The sequence below is a fragment of the Falco naumanni genome, chromosome 13 (genome assembly GCF_017639655.2).
Source record: "Falco naumanni isolate bFalNau1 chromosome 13, bFalNau1.pat, whole genome shotgun sequence".
NCBI lineage: Eukaryota > Metazoa > Chordata > Aves > Falconiformes > Falconidae > Falco > Falco naumanni.
This window is the reverse complement of record NC_054066.1, coordinates 10,629,394-10,653,973: the sequence shown is the minus strand read 5'-3', so window position 1 is coordinate 10,653,973 and position 24,580 is coordinate 10,629,394. Positions and strand designations below refer to the sequence as shown.

Sequence of the window (24,580 nt, the reverse complement as noted above, 5' to 3'; positions counted from 1 at the left end):
GAATCCCGTGCAGAATGGTTAATTGGCCCTGTAATGTGATAAAGGACATAAGACAGGATGAAAGCAACAGAGCTCTGTTTGAAAGGAGCTTGTTCGTGTGATGCTCTGTACAGCAGGGATGGGAATATCTGGGAGTTTGAGCCTTCCTGAGTCTGTTTCCTTGCAACTTTTCGTCAATGGAAACCCTTGGCTCTAGTCCCATACCTTTTCAGTTTCAGAGATGGCAACTACTTGTTTCACATTTCTCCAAAATTTCAGGCTCCTTTTTCAATATGCAGTCCACAGTCTTAGAAAATAAGATTGTAAAGACCTCTGCATCATACTGTGTTTTTGCTTTCCCTAGGACAGGATCAAATCGTTCCTAAATATGTTTGTCTAGTGAATATTTCTGGCTGTGATTTCACAAATATAAACGGGAATATATGCTTGAGGTGTTAGCAAATGCACAGTGAGTTCAACATTTTGCGGACTACTTGTGTGTGCGCTACACAGGTGGTCTGCACATGGGCAGAGGACATAGCTGGGGTCTGTGGACATCCCTCAGTTCCAGCAGGCAGTATTTTTGGACGGCATCCTAATTCAGTGCTTCACTGCCCATACCATTGAAAACTTTCCTCCCATCTGTAGAATTAATTACAGGAAATATACTTCAGTGTGTTTATCAGCTCTTAAATGTTTTCATTATAAATCACATTAATAGACAACATAGTTGAAATGTCATTGACCAAATACACCATGTGTATGAACTTGTCTATCAGTGATGTTGCACAAGGAATTTATTTAGTTCATTGGGTCAAATTCTGCTCTTATTTGCATCTGTTTATGTATTAACATTACTCGGGACTCTCATTGGTAAAAGCAAAGTATAATTTGGCCCTATAAAATCTATTTCTATTTTCACAGCTTGAAAATAAAAGTTTCCACAGGAGGCTATTGCACTACAGGGGGAAAAAATGGTTTGGCTATGATAAATAGCGAAACCCGGGGTTTGGAAATGTGTTTTCCAGTTATTTCATTCTGGCATTAACTACACTCCTGTTTTTGTGTGGAAATTTTCCCCCTTTAAAGCAGTTACAGATGGCCACAGTGTGATTTTTTCACATGTACATTCAGTCAGCCAAAAGCTTGACAGTTGAGTATGGTGCATGTGACTGAAACTCATAATTAGCTTATGTGGCATCCAGTTTGTTAGCATCGTTCAAAAGCGTGACTCAGGGTTCCTCCCTGATTTCTTACTGGCGTTGGTGGGATCAGGTGACTGTATGCTCTCACAGGTATAATTATAGTATGTGTTAGAATTACAGTGTGACAAATCTATCTTCCATTCTCGTACTACTGCCAGAACTGCCAAAGTTTGCAAATATGTGTTTGAGCTACATATTGTAGATGTGGGGAAACATCACTCACAGAGATTCGTTTTTGCACTCTGCTGTTTCTTCAAATCCTCTCCGCCCTCATATACCTCACATTTTAAAGCCTAATATTTTCATCCTTCAACAGCTTGTACAGCTGCTGGTTCGGTTCTCAGGTGGCATAGGTTGATGTAGGTGAGGGTAGCGAGGCAACACTGGTTTACAGTAGCTGCAGATCTCACACTGAATCTCTAACCTTGGAGGTGAGCAATTCTTCCACAAATTGTAAGCCACTACTTTAAAAGTAGCTGTTTCAATGTTAAATTATGAACATTGTGTAGGTTGTCCGTGCTTAAAGAATTTTTAGGGTTGTGGACTATGAGCTAACGATGTCAGAACAGTAGAGTCATAGAAACACTTTAAATACTGAGATGATGTTTCAGCTTCTTTTGTGAAATCTGTTCATTTGTTTTCCCCTAAATTAACACCTTCAGAATCTCTTCAGGATTTTAGTTCTGTGACATTTTTCTTACTCCAATCTCTCTGGTAAACAAATAACCAGCAGTAATGAACCGTTAATATACTAGGCAAGTGTTGGACTCCTGAATTGTAGAAATGGTTTATTACGTTTCCTTTTCTTTGATGTGACAGATATCATTCTGAAACACCTTTGGGATGTTCACTGTGACAAGGAGCACTCTTGCTCTGTCTGCACCCAGCAGCCTGGAAGGATCTAGTGAAACATGGGATTGCGGTTACTTAACTGTAGACGTAATACACGCAGTACTTGCTGCTCTGGTAATTCTCCAGCTTTAATGAGCCAGGGAAATGGAGACACCAGTACAGTTTGATCAGCGTAAAGCCATCTAACTCTTCCCTGAGTACATATAATATACCTGTTTTTGAGAAGGTTTATCTTGTTTTCAATTGCTCTACTGCAATTTCATCTAAACTGCTCTTGTAGTGGCAAGATCATTACATAAATGCAGTACTATGTGTAAATTGGAGTGTAAAACTACTTACCTGTTTTGTACTGCAGATCCCTGGTTTCATGTCTTTGATTTTATTATAGATGTTGTATTTAGGCTGGGATACGCTGCTGAGCTGATGAGGATCAGTTCTAGAGGTGGGGCATATGATACCCAGGGAGCACCGATGCTGGGCAGGAGTGGTGGTAGGCAGGAAGATTCTGTAAAGCCCTTGTGACTCCAGAGTGGCTGGAGGAGAGGAGGTGACAATGCCAAGTCCCTGAGCCTCCCAGGAGGCAGTGCTCAGCACCACTGACCTGGAGTGAGCTACTTCCAGCACAGACCTGCTGCTTTTTCTTTTTACACTATGAACAACCCCAGCCCTTCCTTGGTGAGTGCCCTTACAACCTGCTGTGCTGAGCAGTGGTTTGTTCGGTGTCAGAGCCTGCACTGGAATTAGTTAATAAGTTCCACCAGGGCCTGGGTGTGCTCAGCATCACATTGGAGAGCCAGTGGCACAGCAGAAATCACCAAATGTTTTAGTCCTCTCTGTTAGTCTGGAGAGGAAAGCAGTGCTGAGTCCAAAAAATATCGTAGTGTCACCAATGCTGTAATAATTAGTAAATCTTATCTTTTTTTTTTCTTTTTTTTTTTTTTTCTCTGACAACAGTTTAATAGGATTTGTAAAGTAAGTGGTGGCTGCCAGAAATTGGGTCTGGTTTCTCCCTAACGTAAGATTTTTGACATGGCATGTTGGTGTGGACCTTATCCCCTCTAGCTGCTGGAGGCAAAAATCTAATAGAAAAGAGCTGATTATTCTTTACAGTTGCAAAGAAATGAAATAGTGGTGCTTCTTTCAATTAATTAAGTTAAGACACGGTGCATTTATACTTATTCTTGGGATCCTCTTCCAAAGGTTTACTCCATTATTTTGCATCTGGCAACAATTTGTGCTGGCATAAATTCTTCTTCTCACTGGCAGTGGAACAGAGAAGTAAATTAAGGAAGCAAGATTGGCCAAATGATTCACAGAACAGCACTTAGTGTCAAGAACATTTTACTTTTGTTAAGCAATATTTTTGCGTACAACAGTTGAATCCAAGGTTTGCTAATTTGGATAGCTGTTACATTATCCAACCCAGCCAGCGTGTGTGACCCTTGGGGATATACAAAGGGCACTGGAATGTCTTCATTAAATCATCCTGCCTGTGTCCATGATCAAGAATGGTAATATCTGGGAATATTTTCCCATGTGCATAGGAGCTGATATGTATTGTTTCCAGTTATAGACCGATATCCTTTTTTTCCATTTCAATTTGCACTTTGTAGATGGTTCACAAAAAATTTAGTCCATGTTCCACAAACTTGTTTTGTGAAGGAAAGGTAAGCCCCAGTGAGCTGGTGCCATTCTCTTGGAGGACATGGAACAAATGTAATGCATGGGAAGATTCAGTACGGGTCTCTAACCTGGCTCTGCAAAAGCATATGTTTCTTTACATGGTGAGATATAGTGGTTGGGATTTGACATCTTGCTGTAATTTCTGTTATTTAAAATTATCATGATTTTCATTGGACAATAACTTCATGGATGAAACTACCTATTGATGGTAATGAATTCTTCAGAATGCTTCCCTGAAGCAAGGAGCCAGTCTCTTTGTTGAAGTGAGGAGTCCTGCCCTTGATGCGTGAGCAAGATGGTAAAGTCCCACCAGACCCAGGAGATGTGGCGCTCAGCCAGGGCTGGCCTCTCTGGGGCTGCCCCAAGGGCTTGCCAAGAGTTTGGAGAAGGCAGCCTTGCAGCCGGGGTGACAGAGGGGCAGGTGGGAGCAGAGAGCTGGCTCTAGTGAGGTGCTGGATGCTTCCAGCTTTATGAAGTGAGAGTTAGCTACAGGAGAGGGGGGCAGAAAGGATGGATGCTGAACTGGATGATTATATGTTGTAGCATTAAACTGCAGCAACTCTGAACTGTGAGTAGTCATACTGCACCTGCAGTCCGTGGGGACTGCCTGCATAGTGTAAGATTAAACAAGGTCTTACGTTTTTGCAGAACTGGGATTGCAATGAAATTAAACTGAAATTGCCTATGCTTCTGCAAATGTACAGCTCAGAAGAGCGTTCTTGTTTGAAGCTCTGCAGAGAGCCCAATTTGTGTAAGAATTCATATCATAACCTTGTTAAAAGATTACATGACAATTTCAAATGTTCATATATATATATGTGTGGGTGAGTGTTTATAAACATGTAATTTTTCTTTCATTATAGACCAGTGTTCAAAGATAATCAGGGAAATGTTGACAGAGACTCACGATTCTCACCTTTATTCAGGCAAGAAAGTAATAAGATTTCCATGGAAGATTTGATTAAACTAATAACAGAATACAGAAGGTAAGGAACAGTTTTAATTTAGTTTGAGAAGGAATAAAAGCTTTATAAAGCTGTGCAGAGTAATTTTCACAGCTTTTTTTTTCTTCATTTAACACAGTGTGCCAAAGTGGCCGTATTAAATTGGGTTTTTTCCATTAGCCTATTTACCTGCCAAAGAGTACTTTGGGTTGGACTTTCCAGGAAAACTGAAACATCCTTTGGCACATTAATAAATGTTATAAACTAAAGATAGTGATTCCTTAAATTAGCTTCCATCAGGAGAGATGCAGGTGAAGTAAACAATAAAAGAAAACTATCTCAAGGAAAAAAAGGAGGGAGGGGATGGGGAAGAGAGGGGAAAAAAATGAAAAAGCATTCTTGAATGGTTTCCCCACTCCTTGCTTTTGTCTGTTTGAGTCTCCATGACAAACTGCAGAGTGGACACTGGAGGGAAAACACTTCTCCAAATGTTTAACAGTTTGTAAATTAGTGAATAGCAGTTTGGCTGGATAGTCTTCCACACAGGTGTAAATCAGGATAATTTTAGAGCGGAGTCTTTGTTTATACTGGATAAGTGATTTGAGAATTGAACCATGAATTTCTTCCTGTCTCTTCCACTCTAAATGTGCCTAGGAATGAATTAATTAAGTTATCCTGTTCCATTTATATAAAATAGATGATAGAAAGATTGAATGTCAGCTACAGGGATTGGATCGGGCCCTTAACCTCTTGTGCCATCTTGCTGTTACTGGTCAGGAAACTTTACTGAAACTCTGACTACTCTTATTAGTCACCACTACTGGGTTTGTCTGTCTAAAGCATCTCCTAGATAAAAGAAATTTAGCACAGTTTTGGCAATTCTCAGATTGCTTGGGCACGAGGACTATGTCTTGGTCCCTTTTCAGCATGGCCCTTGCAGAAGCCATGGTGCTGTGAACTCCTCTCAGTGGTCATTGAATTCCTTTTAGAGAACATTTGATTCATATTTTAGAAACAAAACGTGGGTAAGTTAATTCTCATAAGGTCTGGCTCATCAGTTTCTTCCTTTTCTACAAAATATGCTATAATATTGCTTGCAAAAAGAAGGTAGGAACAAGGCCAAGAAAGAAAAAAAAAAAAAAAAAACAAAATAAAACAAACCACATTTGTTTCCTGCTGTTGCATTTGATTTGAGTTTAATAGCCAATAGGTGTATGTTAAATGTGTTTAATATACATTTATATTTCAAATTATGGTCTGTTTTTCATTTTAGATTAATTCCTGTGATGGGTCTCATCTCCCTTGTTCTAATTTTCTAAAATGTTTTCATTTCTGTCATTGCAGAGCAGAGAAGATTAGCAAAATACAGACTATACCTGGCTGTTTGGAGATTGCAGTTGATTGTGTTCCTTTGGAACATCCAAGTATGATTCCACTTTATAATTAATTATTATAATTAAATAGGGCACTGTCATAGATTTTTCAGCCATAATTGCTGCCTTGAGACAGTTCTGGTAGAAGAGCCCGTTGAGGTATAGAAAAATGTATGCAGGGGAGTGTTCTTGATCTGTTTTCGTTCAATTACACCATTTTTTTTGTTTCATCCTGTACCTGGCCAGATATACCCCAGCAATATGGAACGTAACGTGCTGAATCAAGGACCACCATTTTTTGTTCCCTAAGGGATTAGGTCAAAGAACTGAGTGGACTTCTGTAGCTTGAAGTTAACAGCCTTGCACTGTTGGTTGGCTGTGATGCTCATATTCTCTGTGAACATCTGGGAGATGGAGCAGGTTTCAAGAATGTAGACTAGGTGGAGGACTTCATTCAGAGGCCACTCTGGCACCAGTGCAGCAGCTGCTAAGACAGATGCTTCTTGCTGGGTCTTTTATTTCTTTTTAAACTTTCTGTTTCAAGGGCCATGCTTCTGTGAGCCACTGTTGCAAAAACTCAGGACCATGGAATTCCCCTGAAGCCTATCATCACACATCTTTATACCATCTTAATATGGTATTACATAAATAACATAGTTACCCTAACATTTAAAAAGCAATTTTTATTTTTGAAACTAAAAGAAACTGATGTCTCGGAGTACACGAAATGGTCCAAAGCAGCTTGGGCCTTGTACTGTTCCTTTACTTGGTGTGCCCTGTGGCCGGGTGAAGTCTGGCTTTAAAGTGTATGTGCTTGTTAAGTGCACAGTTCCTGTGGAAAGTCAATGAAAATTCCATCACTCTTTTAGAGTAACAGCTGAAACATTTCTTTGGCATGGGGAAAATTTGTCTTGCTCTGAATAAGGCTGTAAAATAATTTTAAAACTGTACCAGAAAACTTCCGTGCCGTAGGATTCATTAAAATCTCCACCTTGACTTCAGCCAGCTCTGAAGGAAGCCTTGTAATAGCAGTAACCGGTTCTGTTACAACAGCTCCTTCCCACCCAAAGTCAGTCATGCCAGGCTAGTGCTAAAAATCTTTCATTGCCAAGCAAAGCCACTGAAAAGGAAGTTGGCCAAAGATCTTGTCAACAGTTTGCCAATACAGTCATGTCTCTAGGGACCGACACTACCCTGCTTCACATTAGCATCAATTTGCTTTCAACAACAGAAGTAGATCTTTGTTTTTATAAGACTTTATTTACTCTAGCTACAACAAGGGCTGGAGCCATGGTGCATCAGGGGATATTGTCTGACAGTTTAACCTGAAACAAAACTTCTGCCTTTCTGCTGCCGGGGGGGAAGCCAAACTCACATAGCTCTAGCAAAGGGCAAAAGAGGAAAAGTCTCCTGAAGCTCCCACCACATTACTTGTTCTTTGCGATTTCAGCCAGGATTTTACTGGTTCCATCTCAATATTACTTATTCTAAGTAGTAAGCCTGTAAAGCAAACAATAATATGTGATGGTTTTCTTTTCTGTTCTTTTGAAGACTGTGTAACTTCATCTTTTATTCCAATCAAGCCATTTAATGACATAAAGGAGCATCCACCTACAGTGGAAGTTGAGGAGTTTGTACAGGAATCAACAAAATATTCTCGCCCTTACAGAGTATACAAGAACCAAATATACGTATATCCAAAACACCTCAAGTACGATAGCCAAAAATACTTCAACAAGGTACAGTACGTGACCAATTCAGGTAGTCGTGTACTGCGTGAGCTCTCATTGAAAGTACTCATCATCACCCAAGGAGGGGGAAAGGGTGATGCGAGTCATGGACTTGGCTTTTGATCTTTTTTTCAATTTTTGCCATAGTAAAACATTAATATGATTTTAACGAAATGAATCTGTGGATTAATGTGAAGTTGTACCAGTGATTCAGAGATAATGTGGTAATAGCTTTTTCAAAATTTTCAGAAGGGCTGTATTTTAATGAAATGATGTGCGCAGATAAAAATAATCTGGGTAATATTTTTAGTTCTTAAATGAAGCTTGAGTACTACTTGCATTTTCATGGTGATTGAAAATTAATTAAGGACAAGACACAGGTAGGCGCTGGTCACTTTGTAATCTGCTTCTACACAGTCAGTTTGAAGCCTGGGTTAGATTTTGTTGGTTCTTCTTGGAAATATTATTTCTAGTGATAGCACTGTGACTTAAAGACATTTTAAATGCTGATACACCATCTACCATCTGAATGTTTCTCGGAGATTTTGAAAAGAGCTTATTTCAGTGCTTTTAGTTTGCTTGTGTTTTTATGGGTACCCCGCTTCTGATCTAAGCTTTAATACATTCCTGTCATTTCAGGCACGGAATATAACAGTGTGCATTGAATTTAAAAGCTCAGATGAAGAAGGAGCGAAGCCACTGAAGGTGAGCCAGTGAGAATATATTCAGAGAACAATATTTCGGAGTACATTACTTAGCAAACCAAGGAATTGGGGCTATACTAACTCAGAACAATTGAAGAGCAAATGTTATCGTGCATCCTTCTACATGTGCACTGTGATTCTCTTTGATCCCACCTAGTCATAATGATTCCAGCTCACACAGTGCCATTTTGCAGTGCCAGCTCTAACTGGTGGAGGAGAAAGAAGACAATATTAGAAAACTTAACCATTTTTTACAGTGCAACTTGCTTATTCTAAAATTTACCTTTTACCCTACACTTCTTACTGAGCTCCGGACATTTGATTGAAAAGAGAGGAGCATAAAATTAGAGAAACCTTAGACTTAATTCTTAACTTTGCTATTGACCAAGGGCTACTGTGTAGTATTGTTGTACTGTAGTTTCCCCACTAATAAGTTGCCATCACTCAGTAACCAAGATCCTCCAGACTGGACTCTGCCAGCAAGGAGATTGTTAACTGGGGTAGCTTTTGTAATGCTGAAAAGTCAGTAAAGGCATTGTATTGTGTATTGAACTGCATAAAAGTGCAATTGCATTTGTAGTTTTTTTCAGAAAACTTTTAAATTGATAACAGCAAGGAGTAAGTCTAAGGAATCTGCATTGCTTAGTAGAGTGCAGGGTAATTTTCACAGAATCAATAGACTTTCACTAGAAGTATGTATGAAGGTTTGATCACTTAAAATATTTCTTTTAATATTTGATCAAAGTAACTATCAATCTTTAATGACATTGTTTCCAGTGTACATGCATATTAGATATACCAAGAGTAGTATCATCATCAGAATTTCACAATGTAATTAAAGCATGTTACTTTTATCAGTGTATTTATGGGAAGCCAGGTGGACCATTATTTACAACAGCAGCCTACACCGCTGTGCTACATCATTCCCAGAATCCTGATTTCTATGATGAGGTCAGTCTGTTTTTTTCTTTCAGTAAACATCAGCCAATCTCACTTGTTTGCCAATGAGACAGAAAAATATGTGTAAAGAATACTTCTGTTACAATAGCTTGTGTATCTGGATGGGCCTGTGTTATGCAGATTTACATACAGCCTCACCTTTTGTTGTTTGGGGTTTTCTTAAATCATCACAGTGAATCCTGTTGTAAGATGTTCTGAGTACAGTTAAGATGCTGTAGAATTAATTAGGAACAGTCTAGCTTTCTAAAATGCACATCTGGATTACGTTAAGGGTCCAGCTGCATCTCTGGATTTAATGGAAACAGTAATTATGATGAAGGGTGGAGCCAAATGTCAGAACAAATCCCTTTCAGATACAAGATCTGCACTGGGGCCTTTTGGTTGATCCGGTGGTCTGAACAGAATATTCAGTGACATGTAGTGGCTGCAGCAAGTCATTTAGCTGGTGCGTTTGAGGATGCACCTATAGAATAGAGTTCACTCCTGGGCCTTTGCCAAATGTTAGTCCCGTATGCATCTTTATGCTTGACCAAAGCCAAGTATTGATTCCCCAGGCTTTCTGCAGGTGAACTTAGTTCCACCCTTTCAGTGACTAGTGTGTTTGGTGGCCTGTGAATGTCACATGTCTGTTCTGGATTTTCCACTACAGCTCTATGTGTAACAGTAAGGCTGGCAAACAGCATTAGTATATAGCCAGTGTTTTCCAAACTGTTGGCTTGATCTTGGAAAAACTTCCTTTTTTTCAGTTAAAATTTACTTCATAAAACACAGGGACAAGATTAGCAGATAATGTACAACTACCGGTGAAGTATCAATTTTAAGCTTTGTGTTTAGGAGTGGAGGTAGAACTTCAAGCATTACATCTTCAGAGATCTTGCAGCCCCCGCTACCCCTTTGCCAGCAGTGTTTGGGGTTTTAACACTTCTGAAAACGTTCTTCATGTGATGCTAGTGAGCCATCTGGTTGGGGCAGATTATTTTCAACTTGAACAAAGAGCTAATTCAGATCTTAATAGCTGATTTGGCTGGAAGAGGTGTGCACCTGTACTGAATGTTCCTAGTAAAGCAAGTGCAGTCTTTAAAAGAATGCAGTATGTTATCAAGAAAGTTGTCTTAATCTCCATGTCTGAATCCCCATTTCATATCTATGATTATGGTATTAGATTCTTACCTATAAGCTGATTTACATTGGTCAACAATTTCTAAACCTTACTTCAAGCATAGGATTAGCTTGGATAAATGTTATTATAGCTCACAAGGGCGAAGGGTCTTTTTTATTAGTTCTTGTAACATGTTTTGATTATTTTGTATTTTTATTCCAATAGGTTAATAATATCTCAAACCCAATCTGTAGTGATTCATGGATGGCATGATATGGGATTTAAGACTGAGCAGAAATTGTAAATAAACTTTTATTTTTGTGTCAGCCTTTATTACTTGGTCTTTGCCTTGAAATGATGATGAAGCAGTAAGCAGAGATGTTGTTTTAGTTTGTGGTTTGGTCATCCTGAAAATATGAGAATAGTGATGGCTGTTTATGGCTGCTAGAGTGCAGGTGATCACTTCTAAGCTGGGTCCATCACTCTTTAGTTCTGTCCTCTTTCATCTTACACTCTTTCATCATAAATGCAAATATCCATCCACAAGACAGACAGGAAAAAAACCTGTTTTAAGTAAAAGTGATGGGTGATCATCCCAATTTCCTTAAGAGAGCATCTATTACCCATGCACGCAAACATTAGCCAGTGAAGGCAGGCTGTGCTTAGACCTCTGTGTAGAGAGAGATGGCACTCATTTAGACCATCTCTGATGCCTGGTTTAATCTATTCTTAAACTAAAGTGAGGTGTAACATTTTACATTTCAGGTGAAAATTGAACTTCCCACTCAACTCCATAAGAAACACCACATTCTGTTTTCATTTTATCATGTCACCTGTGACATAAATGCAAAAGCTAATGCCAAAAAGAAAGAGGCTCTGGAAACACCAGGTACCTGTAGTAGAATTACTTTCAATTATAAATATAAATTATGTACATTCAAATAAGGATTGCAGAATTTCTGGCTGGATATTATTGTCTTCCTTTGAACTTGAGAAGCTTGTTTTTCCAAAGAATCATATTGATTTGTTCTTGTGCACAGTGGGATACACATGGCTTCCTTTGTTGAAAGATGCCCAGTTAGCTTCGCAAGAACACAACGTGCCAGTGGCAAGCAGTCTGCCTCCCAATTACTTGAGTCTTCAAGAGCCAGTTAGTGGAAAGGTATTAAGTCGTACTTTCATATTATTCAAATGGCGCAGAGCATTTATTTCCAGATGTTTTACATGAGATTTGCATTTGCACATACCTGGAAGTGTAAATGACAGATAGGGTATCTGTTTTAGAATATTCATGTGCATATCATAGACCACATAAACGAAGATATGTACCACTGCACTGAGAGTCATATGTTGCTGATTCACAAGTGTATATGGAAAAAGTGTATTTTATAACAATAGTATACCCAGTTTCTCCAAAGAGTGAATGAGAGTGACCAGACAGATTCTTTTCACAAACTCAGGCCATGTGACGTCATTCATTCTGCTGCTGACGTGATCCACAATCATGCTTCATTCTCCAGTTTTGTGGTGTGATACCCTATTTTCCCATTGATCGTGTCCACTTTGGATTGTATCTGCCTCCTTGTGTGTGTTTGTCATGAGGACAGGGTGGGACAGTGATCTGGTCCCTTGAATGACAATGGTTGGGGGCTTGTGCTGAAAAGTGAGTTTGTATTGCAACGGTTCTGTGGTTGTCAAAGCACAGTAGCCTGCACAGTTCATGCACGCACATGTGCAAAGCTATGCAGTGAAAATTTGATGCAGACTTGAATAAATAGGAAATAAGTGGGAAAATGTGGTTGTTTGTTTTTGTTTTTTTTTTTTTTGTTTAATAGCAGATCGGCTGTGATGTAAAATGGGTAGATAGTGGGAAACCACTTTTCAAAGTCTCTACTTTTGTTGTATCGACAGTAAATACTCAGGTAAGCCAAATTTCCTCTTAGCTCTGTTACCTGCTTACAAAGAAAAAGTGTCAAGGGATGTCTGAAAGATGTTTTAAAATCTTGTGTGAATTTGTTTCACTAACTTTTAAAGGTTATTTGAATGTAGAAGGGCAAGATGACAATGACAGAACACACATTTTAAGGATAAAAGATAAATTATTTAAGATTAATACCAACATAAAAATCATGGAATATCTGTTTAGACAGCAAGAAATTAAATTGTGAATGCCAGGAAGAAGTAAAAATCTGGCCACTGAAATCCCTGAGATTGTAAGGAAAAAAATATTGCTCACAACACTGAAAAAAATTGTGTAGTCAAAGCACCTAGAAATAAGTTATATAAAGCAGCTGTGCTGGGCGATGGGTCCAGCTAAATTAAGTTGATCTGTCTGTCTTGTGTCTGAGGCAGTGGGTCCAAGTGTGTTCTTTGATATCACAGGTGGTTGCTGTAACCAATTCATGGAGCTGAATTCTAATCCTTTCTATAATACATATTAATGTGAATGTTTATCGTTTTAGGACCCATACCTGAATAACTTTTTCCATCAGTGCCAGGAAAGGGAAAAGGATCTGTCCCAGCCTCCTACCTCAAACTTTATCAATTCTTGTAAGGTAAGTAACCTGCAGCACAAACTGTGCTGTAAAGTTGTATTTAGGGCTTTCTCTCAACTGATCCATCACTTCACAACTCTAAACATGGCACAGACTTCTCAGGGGGCCATGGGTCCGTGACATCTTCAGTTGGACTTGGTGTGACTGGTCACAGCGCTGTCTCCTATCCCCTCTCCTTTAGAGCATGGCTGCATCTGCCCCATCAGCTTTGATAATCCAGCCTATGCTAAGCCTCAAACCCTGTTAAAGGATAGTGTGATGTTGCTCTAGGGAAGTCTGGGAAAAGGAGCTGTAGCCTATGGAGCTGCGGTATTCCTGCTAGTCCTCTCTTGCCTTAGATGCGTTGTATGCTTACCTCCTACTTGGCTCTTCGTACTTTCACTCTAATCATCTGGATGCTCTCCAAAGGGCTGTTTGGGGAAATATGTATGTATAAATCAAGGGTGCTTGTTGCCTATCACGTTCTGAAATCAGAAGGAACGTACCCTTTTTGCAGAGATGAAATGAATAAGCAAGTACTGCATTAAATGGGACCGTGTTCAGTAGAGGACAAAAGCTGTGAGAAAGGAGGAGTGTAACAAGCAAATTGTTATGACGAGAGCATTGTAGTAACAATTGTAGTGACAAGAGCAGCAGGTAAATGTAGGGCCGTGATTCTTTACCTATTCGTGAATGATGACATTCAGAGTTCTTGCTTTGCAAGCCATTTACTGAACTTTAACAGGAGGATAAACAAGAGGACTGAAGGGTAGCTGTGACACTGTTCCACAGTGCTAGCTTTAAAACATTGTACATATGAGTTTTATTTATTATTTTTCCATTTAGCCGTCTGTAATATCTAACAGGTGTTTGGGGGTTTAGATGTTACCATCATGTAGGTGCTTTTCCTCTTTACTTCATTTATGTTTTCCTGTTTGACTGTACCTTAACCAGATTTTATAAAGCTGCTTGGGAAGAGATTTTTGCTTTAATAAGCAAATATAAAGTTCCAATAAATCATGGCAGTTCTCTGGGCATGTCCCTAAAGGTGGCTACTACTTTTTTTGATAGATGCAGGTAGACCTGAAAAGAATTGCTTTGTTCTTAAATAGTCTTGATTTAAAGAAATGATTAAGGGATGTTTTAAAAAATCAAAGCATCAGACTGATTTAGAGGTTACACCTCTCCAGAATGAAATTCTTAACTATTGATTTTTGGAAAGCCATTGAGCATATTGGACAAAGTTTAGGAATCCATAAAAGGTTTCCAACTTTCTAGACAGTAAGTCAGTTAAACTACCAAAATTGCGATGTTTTTTACTTGCTGTTTGTAGTTTACCTTTTAAAAAAGATTTCAGTAATTTTATTAGAATATAGAGATAGCGTCATATGCAACAAGGGTTCAACTATGCAATATAACCAGGAAATAAGTAGTTTTGCCCAGAGTGTTTTGCTTTTCTTTATAAATCACTAACACCTTTGAAGAAATTCTGGAATAATTTGGAAATGACTGAAATGAAAACTAGGAGGAATACAAATGAGTGAGTTTGGGGCTTTTTTTAATTAAAAGCTCAATATCATCCTTGATCAGAGAAGATAATATAATGTCAGTTCAGTCAGAGTGTTAATACTACTTTTTACCAATATGCTTTTAACATAATTGTTTTAGCCAAAATAAGCTCACTTTATCAGGTCTCTGCATAAAAGGAATGATTTTTCCTAAAAATGTAAGGAAATGCATGTCTTGAGAACAGGGATTAAGTTCTTTTCTTTCTCTTACATACATATCCTTAGTGAAATGTGAAATTTGTGTTTGCTTTCTCTCTCTTTTACCTCTCACCCTTAAGTCAGGGCAAAGCAAAATACTGGATTTCTGAAAAGCGGACAATACCTACAACTGTGTTGATGGTCATATTTGAAACAAACTCTATGGGAAACCATTCTGTACTTGGTTGTCCTGTTTTCCTACTGCTATTACACCAGTGGCTGTGCTGCATTTTACCTGCTGAAGCAGGAAATCAAGTTTCATTGCTTGTATTGGAAATCCCTCATTTTCTTTCTTATATCTGTTACAGAATTTGCTGAGGATCGAGAAGATCCATGTAATTATGAATTTTCTTCCTGTAATACTGAATCAGCTCTTCTGGGTTTTGGTGCAAAACAGTGATGATGAAGTTGCAACAGCTGTGACCAGGTATCTGAGTATTTTCTGTAGGAGGAAAAGAATTCACTCTAGAGTGCAAATGTAGATGATAGTCCAATTTTAGCTGCTTTTACAAAGGTTGACTATGACATTTAGACTTTAGTAGGTGAGAATGCCTGCTTCCCCCTTAAGACAGGGCTCTGCAAATAATGCATGGAAGAGCATGGTATCATGCAGCTGACTGATACCAACCAGGACATCACTGACTATGATGGACCTGTCTCTGTACCCTGAGACAACCGCAGGTAAAGGTCTCATTCTTAAGGAGCCAAGTGCTTCCTAACAAAGCTGAATATCTGGTTTGGTTTATGTTTGGGTCTGAGGATGTGGAGTTGAGCATAGGAAGAGCTTGGCATCTTGCCACATCCAATGCAGAGTCAAACAACCAGGTTACACTGTTCTGGGGCATTTTTTAATTGGAGTGTATCAGCAGTAACTGAAGAGCAATGGAAGCATTTTCCAGTGAGCAGGCAAACAGCTGGAATGATTTGCTGAGTCTCTCACCCCTCACATAATGAAATTGTCTTTATTGATGCTGTTAATCAGGGCAGCAGGGAAAAAAAATACTGGAGAGATTATTATTGGTCTCTGCAGGAGGACAGAAAGTTTCATTGCATTTTCTTTTGACCATAGAGGTGTTTTTGTTGTGCTTCTGCCCGTAGCTAAACATAGGCACTACAATACAACTAGTAGGAAAAAATAACAACTGTCCTCAGCAACCCTGTTAAGACTAATCTGCTCTCAGTATACTTTCTTTCTTTCAACAAATTGCTCTTCAGAATTAGTTTCTGAAGAAGGATTAATTAGGAAAACTTCAAGGAGCAAGGAAGCAGAATTCCTTATCTTAGCCTTGGAAAGCTAGTTTCAATATCCTTTATCAAAGGATCATGATACCTTGCAGAGCCAAGTCCAAGTTTACCACACCTAGGCACTAGGATTAGAAGAACCTCTCCTTGTAAAAGTGTCATTTCATCGGTGCATACTGTCTGCAAAGGGAACTGTCTGCAGAAGTCAGACCTTTGTTTGGGACCCTGTTATGGCCAACAGATGAACTGAAGTTAAGGCTAGAGAGAATGAACAATTGTGTCCCAGGCTAGAATTTTGGTATGGGTTAAGTGACTGGAAAATAAGTGCTATAGAAGAAGCAGCTGTTTTAAAAAATATTTTTAATGATTAGGTGGAAAAATGGAAGGATGTTAATTTTTTTTTGCTTCAGATTTGATTATACGCCCATCTGGCCAAAAAATGAAAATATTCTCAGTGTTTTTCTTGTATGTGTGGTAGCTTTTGTGTTGATAGAGTTGATGTCAACAGGAATACACACGTCTGCTGTGTGTGCCATTCATTGATGTGTCCTATATATACACATTGTATTTTGTTCTGAATAGCTTGAAGCAGCTTGTGTTGAACATATTAAAAGCAACAACAACAGAATGAGAGCATAGATTGGCTTATGTGTTGGGGAAAAAACATTACTCCTTTTATACTCTCTCAGGGTTATTTACTTGTCTGGAGGCCCAGTCATGTCATCATTTCTCTGTCTCATCTTTGCCAGAACTTATTTCAATTTCAAATCATAATAAAGGCTGCAGAATCAAAATGGGTACAACTAATTTTGTCATAGCTTTTGTGTTTTGCTACAAGTTTTACTTCTACTAACAGCAAGAAGTAAGGTATATGAAAAAATCTGATTTAAAAGAATTACAAAGCTTTTGAATCCAATAAGAATTGGTACTAAACACTCAAACCACCATACTAGTTAAAATGAATATTTGTATGTGGACCAGAGTCAGGCATATTAACAATCCGTTTTAGTCATACCATTATTATGCATACCCCTGAATTAGAGATACAGTTTGCTAATTTTTCACATTTGAGAATCACGAACTGTTTCTTCCCCATTCTTTTAACATAAAAATATAATTATAAAATTGCAGTCTTTTCTATATTAAGTATCCTGAAAAAATGAGATCGCAATGATCTCATGGTTAATCTCATGGTTAAGTTGAAGAATTCTTGCTCAGACCTGTGTTTTCTGAAACAGGATGATCCCAAACAAAGATGTCCCAGGTACAAGTTGAAGATAAAACTTTGCTGAGCACTTGGTCTCAAGTAGCACCACCTCTTCCGTCAGAAGCTGTGTTTGTGACAGTGGGTGCCAGCATGTCCCAGGCAATTTTCTCCCCTGCTGCTGATCACCAAGCTGATCTGCAGAAGCTTGAAGTATCTATGGTTGCACCAAGTGTCCAGCCTCTCAGTTCTGCACGGGTGCTATGCTCAGCTTTTGCTCCTGAATGCTTGGGCACTCGTGCTGGGGCTGAGTCCGAGGTTCTGGGGAAACAGGGCAGGAGAGGGTCTTGCTCGGGCTTGAGCCTAGGCTTCTGTTTGCCTTTGATTAGCAGTGCCATCATGAGCAAAGTGTCAGAGCTTTACAGAATTACCAAGATCTGAGAGAACCTGACACTTAGCATTCCCAGAGAAAGAGGCTTTTGCCTCTCTGTTTCAATAACATACTCTCATTTTTCTTATTTCTTACCAACCAAGGTCTGTATAAACTTTGGTTAGTTAACAGTTTTCTTTTGTTGTAATGTCTGTACAGTTATAATGATTAAAACCGGATGCGTTTTGTTAGATGAATATATAACAGCACAATCCATGCAGGTGGAGGGCCCAAGGAGTGACTGTTTTCCCAGTGGGACGGTGTCTGTGCATGCTGTTTATCATTTGTACCACAGCCCTCATGGACTGTTTTAAATGAGGTTACAATAGCAGAAGAATGTGATGCATCAGATAGACTTTCTCTGCCTTATGACACAAAACAGCTCTTTTTTTTTTTTTTTTCCTTTTTTCATCTTGCAGGGTTCTTACTAACGTTGTTGCTAAGTGCCATGAAGAACAACTAGACAACTGCATCAATTCATATGTGACGGTATGATTGCTGTTATACCATTAGTTGTTCTGTGCCGGGGCGGGGTGGTGTTTGGTTTTCTGTGGGATTTTTTTCCCCGTTTACTCTCAGTTGTACTTGTCTGTAGCTTTCTCTGCATTTACATCATGGCTTTTTGCCACTAGTAGGCTGAGTGACTCTGCTTAGGAAACTAAGATTTGGAAGAGTCTGAGTCAATTCTCCTTCACCGTGAGTTTCTTGTGTCACCTTGAACAAATTACACTGCCTCTGTGCTTTAAGGGCATTCTGTAGAGCAGTGAGTGTCCTTCTCTAGCAAACTTGGCTGTATCCTGGCTTGCAACCTTACTCCACTGAGGAGGAGGAAGGGCTGCTCCTGTTTCCTCTGCATGGTGCAGCTGGTTTTCCATAGCACACCAGGTTGAGGAAGCTGCAGTGCACTCTTAAAGGGCACTGGGATGGGGGAGGGACAATTCCCCATAGTCAGCTGATGACTAGAACTTAGATTTTAGAAGCAAGACCTTGTGCAAATACCCTTCCACTGAGCTTCTAGGAGTGTAGGCTTAGTGTCAGTCTTTGTGAAATGATGTTAAACTGAGAATTTCCCACCTTGCGGGGTTTGAGGAGGGGGGAAGGAGGACATAAATACATGAAAGATCATGAAACTTTAGCTAAGTAGATACCAGTGAGAGACATTTAATGTAGCTTGTGTGCAGTCTGTAGCATTCTTCTTGACTGTGATGAGATTTATCACTTCAAAATAGCTGGCCATCTGTATTACACATGCACAGGGTTGCCCTCATTGTAGTTGAAAAGGATCCACAGGTGGTAATTTTTATGGAGGAGGTACTTCTGGGTGCTCTTCATGGCTGCAAGATGGCTGCATGTTTCTCAGGAAACTATAGGTTTTTAGCTAAGCTTTTGATTATTTTCTTAAGTCATGATTTTAGTTTCGAGATCCTAAGTCTTTGCATGTGCTAATGTACATAAATTCTTTTCTTATCTGTTGAGTATAGATTCTTGTAACTGTTCCCTGTTTACTCAGCTGTATTCCTTCATTATTATTTTGAAGAAGAGGGTAGATATAGAATATGTATGGGTATGTTCTGTGTATGGAGTCTGGTTCCAGGCAAGCTTTAGTATTACCTAAAAAACCAAAGGCATGACCTCTTTAAAGATGATGTCCTTGTTATCTTTGTCAATTGAATATCCATTGAATGACTATGAATAATACTATTCATATTCAGCAAGTATCTCGTCATCAGTATATTTGGGTAACAGCTTTATAAGTTGAGAATTTTATGAAGAAACATGTTTTTAAGTAGAAGAATATATTAGGAGAAGAATGTATTAACTGCTGTTACTGGCATGGACAAGAAAAATTAATAGAAAAATGAATGTCATTTAAGGGTGTTACACTTTTTTTCCCCCCTTCACTTGTGTTAAATTTTTCCTCTCCTTTTTAATTGTAGGGGAGAGAGCTGGAAAATTTTGTTCTAGTCTTGCTAGATGAATCAGTAATGAATACGTTGTAATATCTTTGAGTGCTATGTTTATTAACTTCTTTGTGTATTGCAAATAGCAGCATAGAGGAGAATTGCAGGTTGTTAGAAGAACTGAGGTAGATACTGCCATCACTTTGCCTCTTGGCCTGCTCAGGTTCAGTGGCGACAGAACTAATGGAGGTCATGATAGCAATGAAAGAATCCCCCCCAGTTGTGGAAAGAAGCTATGAGTGACAAATGTCTGTATGGGCTTCTGGCTGTAATAATATTCTGATTCACTGTGCAACAAGTAGTTTTCATAACACATTTGTAGATTGTAAGTAGTATAAATTACATAAGTTTGGGGGATGGGGGGTGTTGTGGGGTTTTTGTGGGGTTTTTATCAACTTTAGGAATAAAGTGAAAGCAATTACATTCCTGATGAACTCAAACTTTAGCGTGTTCATGGGTAGAATCATGAAAATATGGTAGGAGTTAGGTTACTAAATGGGAAAACGTTTTTAATTTTAGTGTTGACAACTGTTGATTGGTATTTCCATGGTATGGATATGCTTTCATGCTTCATAAAAGTATGTGTTTACAGGTGATGTATCTCAGCATCTTAGTAGTCAAATTTTAAGTCTCAAGTACTCTGGTTTAAGCACAGAGGAATTTGGCTGAGGTCCAGCAGAACTGTTCAGGCTCCAAAATAAATAACCTATGTAATATATAAATTTAATTAATTAAATAGGTATTAACACCTCTTCTACTCAATAATTTTAAAAAATTACAATAGGCACCTATTGCAGCTAAATATCTTTGAAATAAGAGGTGATTATTAGGCCACAGCAAAAGTCCATTTAGTTTGTTTTCCCATTTCCACCAGCAGTCAAAAGCCAATAACTGTTAATCTCTTTTATCTATCTGTAAGGAAATTAATTCCTACTTTAGAGATGCTGGTTTGGGAATAAGTAAGTTGAGAATTGTGAGTCACTCAGATGCAATAATAATGCGAAATTACACTGACTTAACAACTGGACCCAGAAGTGTCAAACTGCGTAGGGAGAAGCTTATGGCATCTGCTCTCGAAACAAAGCTGAATATTAGTAAGATATTTTCAAGTGATATTCCTTTTACCTGCCTGGTAGAATTGAAAAGGTATTTCATTCCAACTAATGCACTGGCAGAGCTCTTGCTCTAGGGAAGGAGCAATGGATGCCAGCACCAAATCATCAGATTAAAATGTTGAATAAAACACATGCTAGAGTTATGAGTTCTGAGCAACTTGGTAGATAAATTCCTCTCTTGAGGGCTTGATTTCTAAAGGGGTACAGTTTTCCCCTTCTGTCAGCATCAGTGGGTGCTCTACACCTTTCAGGATGAAGAGTTGTTACCAGCTCTGACTGGCTTTTGCCACTGGAAGAAAGGTGCCAGTGAAAGGTGGCCCTGACTGGGTGGGTGAAAAACCCTCCGTGCTGGCTCTGCTTCCTTATTTTTTATTTTTTTTTACCCCCTGGTGAAATGCCTTGAAAGACAGTCTAGCAGTGTCAGCACCCTGTGGTCTATTGAAAAAAAAAAAAAAATCATAGCACTGATTTTAAGCAGAAATTCCTCTTGATTCACATTAAGCTGAAATCAACAGAGAGTTGTGTTTAAAACTGGGATTTTGTAGGGGAGCAGTCTTGTGCTCTTACTGCTAGGGGAATTAAACTTTTTGTGAATGCATTGTTCAACCAAGATATATTTTGGCAGCAAAGGTTGTCAGCTGGTAGTGGTGTATAAATAGTTTATTTTCTACTAAGTTTTTTTTATATTTATGTTAATGTACATTTTGATAACTTTTATTTTTCTTCTCTTCTTCAGTATGTGTTCAGGACCAAATCATTTGAAGAAAGGACTGTTCATGAGGAGCTGGCCAAGAATATGACTGGTCTTCTGAAGTTAAACGACCAAGTAACAGTGAAACAGGTTTTAAAGGTAAATGATAGCTTGAACTTAGCACATTTGTAGTTTTATTGGTTTTCTGCCTGAAACTCACTTCTCGCCTCTCCTCTTCGGCATCCTGCCCTGCTTCAGTAGACAGACTCACCAGAGTTGCTACAGTTGCTCAGCGTAACAAGTTTCTCAGAATGCAGTGGTTCGCATAATAAAATTCCTCCTTTCTGTTACAGCTCAGCCTGAGTCCGAAACCTAATTCTTACACAATATGATGTGAGCGATTACTTTTAGGATACATTGTTTTAATTTTTATTTTGGAAGATGCAGGGAAGATGTTCATCTGTAAGTAGGACATCTATATCTGATTTCAGCTGCTGCCTTTGCTTGACAGTGACCAAAATGAGAATGATTGATGTTTCCTGAGGTTTCTCATATCCAGCCAAGTCTAAGAAATTCATACGTGTGCAGGCCCCATCACTGAGCCTGTCAATTATGGGCATAAGAGCTAGCCAGTCCAGCTCAGGAGTTCCCAGTGGCAAAAAAAAAACGTTTAAAACTGTTTAGAGTGAACCAGTTCAAATTTTCATGTGCTGAGCCACTGGAGTAGCAAAAATTGGCTGAAAGCAGAAAAGCTAGCTTGCAGGAAACAGGCCATGCAAGGGTACCTACGAGTGTGTTTGGGGGGTGGGGGTTGCTATTTGTAAGCTTTTTGAGTGTGTTTGTTTCATGTATCTTCTCAGATACGCAAGGATGCATTTGTATCTGTTCACTATTGCCAATGGTATTTGAAGAACCCCTCTATTTATCTTCCAAAGGAGTCCAATCTTACTCCAGACCAAATTACGCATCCACTGGAACTAACTAAGCAGTTTATTCTCAGCCTCTGTTCCCTGAGGTTCTCTGCATCAAGCATTGCTGCCAGTTACCTGCAAACAGTGAAGAGAGAGCTCAGCAAGAACAGCAGGATTGTAGGAGCGCCGTTTGCAGGCTCCATGCTGCACAGAGCCACAGTGACAAAGTGCCTGAGATGGCACTCAAGGACATAATCCAGTGTTACTCAAATACATGGCACTTAAGATCTTTGATTTATTTGTCACATAGAGTTTACCATTGTGCATTACTGAGAAATGCAATTGGTCTACAAGGCATGGTAATGAATCATAAAGTATTTGTCAGATAATAATTTTTTCCTTATGTCTTTTTTCCTTCTTTTGAACAGCATTCCTGGTTCTTCTTTGCAATTATCTTAAAATCAATGGCACAGCACTTGGTTGATACGAACAAAACAAAGGTAAGTATATAAGTGATCTCAACAGAGTAGGCAATCTGTCTCTTAGGGAAAATACAGTGTGGAATCCTGGGAAATACACATACTTGGACTTTTCTTCTTGACCAGTCAAAAAAAGAAATGCTGTTATACTTTGTACAATATTGGGTTTACCCACAAAAACTTTGTATACCTGCTAGGCTCAAACTGATTCTTGCTTGTACAGGTGGGCCAAAAATACAGGTGCGTCAACTTTGTGATGGGTGGGTTAGAATGGAATGAGAATTCTCTAATTTCTGCTGGTTACTCAACAAGTGATTATGCCGGGCAGCAAATAAATGATTTAGCAACTCAGCTTTGAGCAAACCTTACATAGCTGGAGATCAGTGCTTTGACCTCTTTTCTGTCTGATTATCAAAGATGCTCTTGGTATACTTGTGCTGGAATCCAAGGATAAGATTTCCCACTTTCCTGTGGACCAGATTGTTCCTTTTAGGGTTTATACTCAGAATAGATCCATGGAACTCTAGGAATATTTTTCTTCTGTGTTGAATGACCTGTGTTTTATTGTTTTTTATTCTTGGCCTGAATGTATTTTCAGGTTTAATGTGCAATGTTGTACACTCTCAAGTGATGATCTGTTCCCTGTTTAGGTTTCTCGAATTCAGAGGTTTCCAGAATCATTTCAAACTGAGCTGGATACACTTGTAATGGTCTTAGCAGACCATGTTGTTTGGAAGTATAAAGATGCTCTTGAAGAAACCAGAAATGCAAACTACAGCACTGCCAAATTTCTGAAGGTGAGACGCTCTGTCATTACAGCATATGCACTTATTTTCCCCATACTTAATGCAAACTTGAGACTATTCTAGTCCAGTCAAAGGGAATAAAAACAATTCTGAGTGAATGATGGCTCAATTTCCAAGTTTAGCATTGACCTATAGTTTAGTTTTTCTATGCCCTTGGGTCTTTAAGAATGCAAAAGCTTTATCTGTCTGCCTTAAAGCAATTATGTCAAAGAGCCCAAGTCTTAAAATTTTGCCGATTCTTACATTACATTCAAATAGGTGAAAAGTTTGGTAAGGAATGAAACTGTAGTTACAGTTGAGCTTTGATTTTTTTATTTAAATACTATTGCTCTGAATGACAGTGAGTGGATTAATATTTCCTAATCACAACCAGTGTGCGCAGCTTTTACAAACCAGAATAAGCAAACTGCAAGTGAAATACTGTAACCTACATTTTTAACTCTTCGATGCCCTTTCACTTCCCAAACATAAGAAAGTACATGTGTGGTTTGGAAAAGTCACTAAAAGGGGTTGCATTTTATGGTTTTGTCCTGATATTTCTCAATCGTTTTTTATTTTCCCAGCATTGAATTAGCTGTGAAGCATTGGAAAACTGTCATTCAGTAGGTTGTGTGGCCAGATACTTAATCTAGATTTAAACTGGATGCACACACACACATCTTTCCATTAATGGAATGATGTACATTAATGATGTACGGAATATTGTATATAGTACATGCTGAAACGCAGGCTCAAGTCTTTTATGACAAGTTGAAGTACAGCATTAGGAGAGAGCAGTATTCCAGCAATGAAATGTTCCTGTGAGGTTATAAGGAAAACAACCCCAAAATGATGGTGGATTTTTCTCCATTCATACGTAGGAGAAACAAATGATAAACTTGCTGTCTGCTGTGTTGGCCTCTGTTGCTGATA

The 24,580-nt window shown here is 38.8% G+C and overlaps 1 protein-coding gene across 10 annotated transcripts in view; it reads left to right on the top strand.

Moving 5' to 3' along the window:
• DOCK10 (dedicator of cytokinesis 10) overlaps window positions 1-24,580 on the top strand; it is a 134,094-nt gene that overhangs the window by 72,211 nt on the left and 37,303 nt on the right. For 9 of the 10 annotated variants that reach the window (XM_040612984.1, XM_040612982.1, XM_040612985.1 and 6 more), the window contains exons 15-28: window positions 4,583-4,705; window positions 6,008-6,087; window positions 7,588-7,775; window positions 8,406-8,471; window positions 9,329-9,421; window positions 11,295-11,418; window positions 11,570-11,691; window positions 12,365-12,451; window positions 12,992-13,084; window positions 15,138-15,256; window positions 18,125-18,194; window positions 21,518-21,631; window positions 22,812-22,883; window positions 23,513-23,659. In XM_040612984.1, coding sequence (XP_040468918.1) covers window positions 4,583-4,705; window positions 6,008-6,087; window positions 7,588-7,775; window positions 8,406-8,471; window positions 9,329-9,421; window positions 11,295-11,418; window positions 11,570-11,691; window positions 12,365-12,451; window positions 12,992-13,084; window positions 15,138-15,256; window positions 18,125-18,194; window positions 21,518-21,631; window positions 22,812-22,883; window positions 23,513-23,659 — 1,498 coding nt within the window. The remainder of the gene's footprint in view (window positions 1-4,582; window positions 4,706-6,007; window positions 6,088-7,587; window positions 7,776-8,405; window positions 8,472-9,328; window positions 9,422-11,294; window positions 11,419-11,569; window positions 11,692-12,364; window positions 12,452-12,991; window positions 13,085-15,137; window positions 15,257-18,124; window positions 18,195-21,517; window positions 21,632-22,811; window positions 22,884-23,512; window positions 23,660-24,580) is intronic. The other variant, XM_040612980.1, reaches the window with a different exon arrangement.